Source organism: Spermophilus citellus (assembly GCF_964194105.1).
Source record: "Spermophilus citellus genome assembly, chromosome: 10".
NCBI classification, from domain to species: Eukaryota; Metazoa; Chordata; class Mammalia; order Rodentia; family Sciuridae; genus Spermophilus; species Spermophilus citellus.
The window spans coordinates 64,047,349-64,053,028 of NC_138197.1; the positions used below are offsets into that span (position 1 = coordinate 64,047,349).

At 36.4% G+C, this 5,680-nt stretch overlaps 1 protein-coding gene across 5 annotated transcripts in view; it reads right to left on the reverse strand.

The window, feature by feature from the left end:
• PUS7L (pseudouridine synthase 7 like) overlaps positions 1 to 5,529 on the reverse strand; it is a 55,119-nt gene extending 49,590 nt beyond the window's left edge. For all 5 annotated transcript variants that reach the window (XM_081311551.1, XM_081311549.1, XM_081311552.1 and 2 more), the window contains exons 1-2: positions 5,446 to 5,529; positions 1,500 to 2,422 (exon numbers count right to left, since the gene is read on the reverse strand). In XM_081311551.1, the coding sequence (XP_081167677.1) occupies positions 1,500 to 2,406 (907 nt within the window). In that variant the 5' untranslated portion in view covers positions 2,407 to 2,422; positions 5,446 to 5,529. The remainder of the gene's footprint in view (positions 1 to 1,499; positions 2,423 to 5,445) is intronic.
• Positions 5,530 to 5,680: the final 151 nt, after the last annotated feature.

The window sequence follows — 5,680 nt, forward strand, 5'->3', positions numbered from 1 at the left end:
TGTTTAAATCACTTAACAGCAATTCTTCTCCCTACATATAAAGTTAATATTGTTTTTCCTTCATAACAGACTTATCTGCTAATATTTATTGCATGCCTGATATGTCAAATTCTATGTTAGCAGCTTTATCTTGGGAAAGTCAAGTCATACAACTAGACAGAAATTACCAGGAGAGAAAAAGATACTAACGTTTAAGTAATTATTATATACTAAATAATTTCATGAGTTTCAATTAATCCTGAGAATATCATTTTGAGGTTTTACTATTATCTCATTTTTAAAGTACACTTAAAAGTTATGAATTGTGCCAGGCATGGTAGTGCACACCTGTAATCACAGTGCTTTTGGAAGCTGAGACAAGAGGTTCTGAAATTTAAGGGCAACCGTGGTGGCATATTAGCAAGACTCTGTTGCAAAATAAAAAATCAGAAAGGCTGGGGATATAGTTCAGTGATACAGCACCTTTGAGGTCAATACTCAATACTGAGGAGGGGGGAAAAAGATATAAATTGTTAAATAATTTGCCTATATATTATTTCCATTTTCACATTTAAGGAACTTAAATCTTAAGGATATTTAAAATTTCATAAATATTTTTGTGAACTAGAGTCATAATAAAAAGTTATACTCACACAACTCAAAAATCCAAACTCTTTTTCATTTACAACACAAAGTATGTACATGGTACATAGTCCTGTTTCTGTGCCACATTCAACCATGCAAACTTGGGTTACTGGTCTTCTTTTAAATAATTCACTAAGTAAATTTGTAAAACATGACCATATGAAATACTTTCCATTCTTCAAACAGGACACAGACCAATTAAACTTTGTTAGCTAGAACTGTACAGTGAGATTTCATCAATTTCATCTGTCCTAGGAATTCTATACATCCCCTAAAACAGTGATTCTAAAAATGTAGTCCCCAAACCAATAGATAAAGTATTAGTGAAGGATTTGTAAAGTCCCCCTCCAACCCTTCTGAATCACAAACTGGAATGGGACTCAAAAATTCATTTTACCAAAAATTTCTGATGATTAAAATGCATGCCAAAACTTGAGCACATCCTAGAGAAGACTGACAGAGCCCAGTTTTAGGAGTCTTTACCATGGGTAGGGAAGTTTAATTGTTTTGGGTTATGAGGGGTTCTTTTCAACTTTTCCAAACATAGCAAACAAATTCTTCTTATCTCCAAAAACTTAATTTTAATTGATGTTCAAAATGTGAAATCGATAAAACTTTTTGAGCATAAAACAATGGTTTCAACATGATACAATTGAGGCTATGTTAACTATAAACATCTTTATTACCCAAGTTTTCAGGTTAATTTTTACACTGATATAATTTGGAAGGATTCATCTTCCTTTAAGTAACAGACCAGTATATTTTTTCACAGAATCTCTCTAGCCATGTCTACTCAACTCATTGAAGGTATTCAGCTTCCACATAATTTTAAATTTAAGTAAGCTATTCCAAGACATGATTTATTATTTAGTTACCTGTATATATCACTTTTCTTTCCTGGCATTCAAGAAGAGACCTTTTCTTGTGCTTTGTTTTTTCCCGAAATCTTACTGTTATTACTACATTTGGATCACCAGCACTGTAAGTCTGTTCAGGAAAAGATTTGGTCTCCACAAGGTTTCCAAACTTCTTATTGACAAAATGGTGGACAGCTTTTCTGTGGTCTTTGTTTGCATCAGGCTTAAAGGTAAATTTGGAATTTTCTTTCTTTGCATCCAAATACTTAAAAAAGTCAAGTGCTTCTTCTTCAGATACCAAATGGCAAAGTTCTTTATATTCAAGATTTGGTTTTATAACAATTTCACTGTTTTTTCCTACAGTTATTAAGAAAGGAAATTTCTGCCTAATAGCACTGTGTAAAATAGCCCTTTGGTTTTTGTCAAGGATCCTGCCTAATGAGAATTCAGGAGATGGCCCAATTAGCTCAGTTTCTGAATTCCATTTCTCTTTTACATCACAGGCAAACTGATTCAGTAATTCATTTGTTTTTTCATCTAAAAAGAAGTTTAATACATCAGCTTTTTCTTCTTCACACTTGGAAGTCCTATCATTGATGGTATCTTCTTTTTCTGACTTAGACTGATGATTTTGGTCACCATCAGAGCACTTAGACAAAGTATTAAGTTCTTGGTAACTTCCATCTTCAAAGGACAAATTTTGAAGATCTAATTTTGGCTTTTTGGCAAAATTATTCAGCTCAGGTATTTTACTAACTGCATTAATTGGTTCATCAATGGCTTTATTAACTAACTGTCCTTGTTCATCAATCTCAATAACAATAAAGTCACCAGGTGAGCTTTTTATAGTACCCTGAAATCCAACATGTTCATTGATGAAACACAAAGAACTAAACCTGATTCTATAATGTGTATCTTCTTCCATTCTTCAATAATAATGCCTACAAAAGAAACAAAAAGACAATTAGTTAATCAGAAAGAGAAGTTGTAGCTAACAAAAAAGGGAAAAGGTTTACAAGATGTACATAGACCTTTCAATCCTGAGTCCCCTTAGATGACATTAATAATTTATGACTATAAATCATGTGTATTCGACCCATTTTTGGTACAACTACTGATTTATAAATTGATTCTTCATTCACTCTAGTCTTCTGCCTCCTGTCCAGAATTAAAAAGGATCAATTCCAAGCTTACACAAAAAAAAAAAAAAAAAAAAAAATCATCTGTAGGTCCACAAAGAAAAGACAAGTACAATGATTTGTCCAATCCCACCTCTTGAGCCTAAAACTTTCAACTAATTCCAGAGAAATAGTGACTAGGTTTTTATATATTAGAAGTTAAAACAGGAGAGGGGACAAGATAAAAAAAAAAAAAAGTCAAAATTGATAACAAAGTTCTAAATGCCAACTTACTATGAGTTTACATTTCATGGGAGGTTTAGGTTAGTCCTGGACTTTAAGCCTTCCCTAAAGCCCTCAATTAATAGTGATATAAAAATGTGAGGTTGATTCAGAGAAAAATTGTAATCATATCCTTGGCATCATAGACAAGAAATCCTTACAGGGTTTTTTTGAAGCAGTAGACAAGAGAGTTGTTCTCTGAGAACACCTTCACTCAGTAATAAAATCCACTGCTACGATAACTTATGGAGCTGTTGGAAAGATAAATTGTCTAGGAGCCTTAATACTCAGTTTGTGTTATTCATATTATGCAGATAATTTATCATCATCTGGACCTTCATCTCATTTCTAAAATATAGTGTACTAAACTGGACCAACTGAGCAAACCACTTCCCTTCTCAATCCTTTCCATTGTGCTATGCAGAAATCACAGCAAATTCTCTATATCCTAATTTACTAAATGAAGATATACATTTTCCTTAATTCTTTAGTCTCCTACACAGTCCCTTCTATTTCTTGTCCTTATTAAAACCTGGCTATTTCCCCAGGGTCCTTCTTCAATAGTCCTCTCAAGTAAAGTGGTTTTGTTGTTGTTGTTGTTTGTTTGTTTGTTTCCTACACTTATCTAGTTGAGGACCTGGAGATTATACTTTCTGTTTCCCACTGATCTTTCCCTATCATTTCTTCCCTACCTCTAAAAATCCCAATTCCTTTGCAGATCATGCCATCAGGCATTATCCTCCACTGCCATCCTCTCTCTCCTGATGACTTTTCTTTATTCACTTAAAACTTCTGGTTCACAATATTCTTATCCAGCATTACATCATGATCATCTATATGGATAATCCATTTAATTTCTTGGTTTCTCGCTTCCTCAATTTCATCCTCAAGCTCTCACTTTATTTTTTTTATCCTTTCTTATGATCATAACTTTGATTTTCTCACACACACACACACAAAAAATCTGCACAAACTGTAAGGATATGACTCCCTGATCACTCTCACTGTCCTTTCATCACCATTACTTTAAATACTTCCATCCCCCAAATTCTCAAGACTTTGTGAAGGCCTCTAATCCCTGCTTATGCATCCAGCGTACTATAGTCCTTCTCGATGCGGTATCCAGAATGTTGTTTAAAAAGGTAAATCATATCACAACTCTGTTTAAAGCCCTCTTATTACATTTATAACAAAAGTCAAATTATTTGTAGTGGCTTCCAAAAACATTTTGCCTTTGTTCTCCAAACTCATCTTGTACCTTTACCCCATTACCCACTATACTCCAGTTATACTACCATTCTTCACTATCTTCATAACTGTTTTTGCTGCTTAAATTTGTCCTTAATCATATAACTGTATCTTTTAGGATTCACATTCTGAGAGGTTTAGTTTGACCAATAATCCATAGGAATATGCAAGTCATCCTCTTCCACAAAATCCTATTTAATTTTCTCCATAGCATGTCTAGCTAATGTTTCTCTTTATTATTTACTGTCTATGTCCCCAAATCTAATATCAACTCCATACCAAAAGGAACTCTGCATTATGCACTGATTAACCCGTGTTTAGAACAGCATCAAGCACACAGTAAGTCTATAATCAATACTGATTGTTGAATGAAACACCTAAAACAAAATAAGAGCTTTAAGAATGAAAAGGAAGAAAAGGTGACTTTTGCCTAGGATAATCGGGAAAGACACAATATAAGAAGCAGACATCTAAGTCTTTGAAATATTTCAAGAGGTAGAAACATGACAGAGATATAAGTAACATGCAAACAAAATACGCAATATGTTAGAGAAAAATGGCCCGGATACAGAGCACTTAGAGGTGGGAGGAAACTTTGACAGAATTTTGTAAAAAACAGCTGGATAAAGGCCAGAGTATGAAGGACATTGAATGGTCTGTCAAAGATTTAGAATCGATTGCAACATCACTAGCTGACCACTGGAGATGTTCGAGTAGAAAAGGAACACAATCCAAAAGGACATTTTTCTAAGTCGATTTTGAGGAAACTGAGCAGGATACATCTGATGGAGTAAGAGTTGGGGAAGAAAAACAAGGGGTTCAGCTGGAGGAATTGGCCCCAGAAGATGATCATCATTTCTTTCCCCACGAAAAGATATGAAAGACTTCTAAACTAATGAAATAGGTGGAAAAAACTTGAGGGGACCTTGAGGGTGGAAAGGGCGCCCAAGTGGAGTTATGCATTAAGGGCAGTGTTCCCAGGCAGAAGTCTGCTGATGAGGGAAGAGTGGGGCGCTGAGGGCAGCTGGCTGGCAGTGGTTGAGGAACTGCTGGTTGAGGAGGGATACTGCGACGGTGTTGGAAACAGAGAAGGGTAGCTCCTTGTCCTTCATCCTCTTCTTTCACCAATCGCCCAGGCCTGTGAAACTCCTACCGAAGCCACCCCTCCAACTACAGCCTCCACATCCAAACACTCTCCAACACTGACAGCAGCTCTACTTGTTTCTTCGCCCACCCTGCCCCGCCCGTACAAGGCGCGACCCTGGCCCACGTCACCCTTCTCTTGAGGATAAAAAGTAGGACCCCTCAATCCCGACCTGATCATGAACACATATACGATCCCCACGCGGCGCCAAAATCTCGCGCCGGTGTTAAATCCAGAAGAAGGCGTTCCTCTGCACGCTCTGCGCATGTCCGGAAGCTTTTGATTTTTCAGCCTCCGACGGAGGCGTATTTAAAGGGACAGGCTCACCCTTAAAGAATCGACCTTCGCCAGAGTTTCTCCAGTCGTAGAGCCGCCTACAGGCACCTAGAGGAATCAGGGGGCGTGGC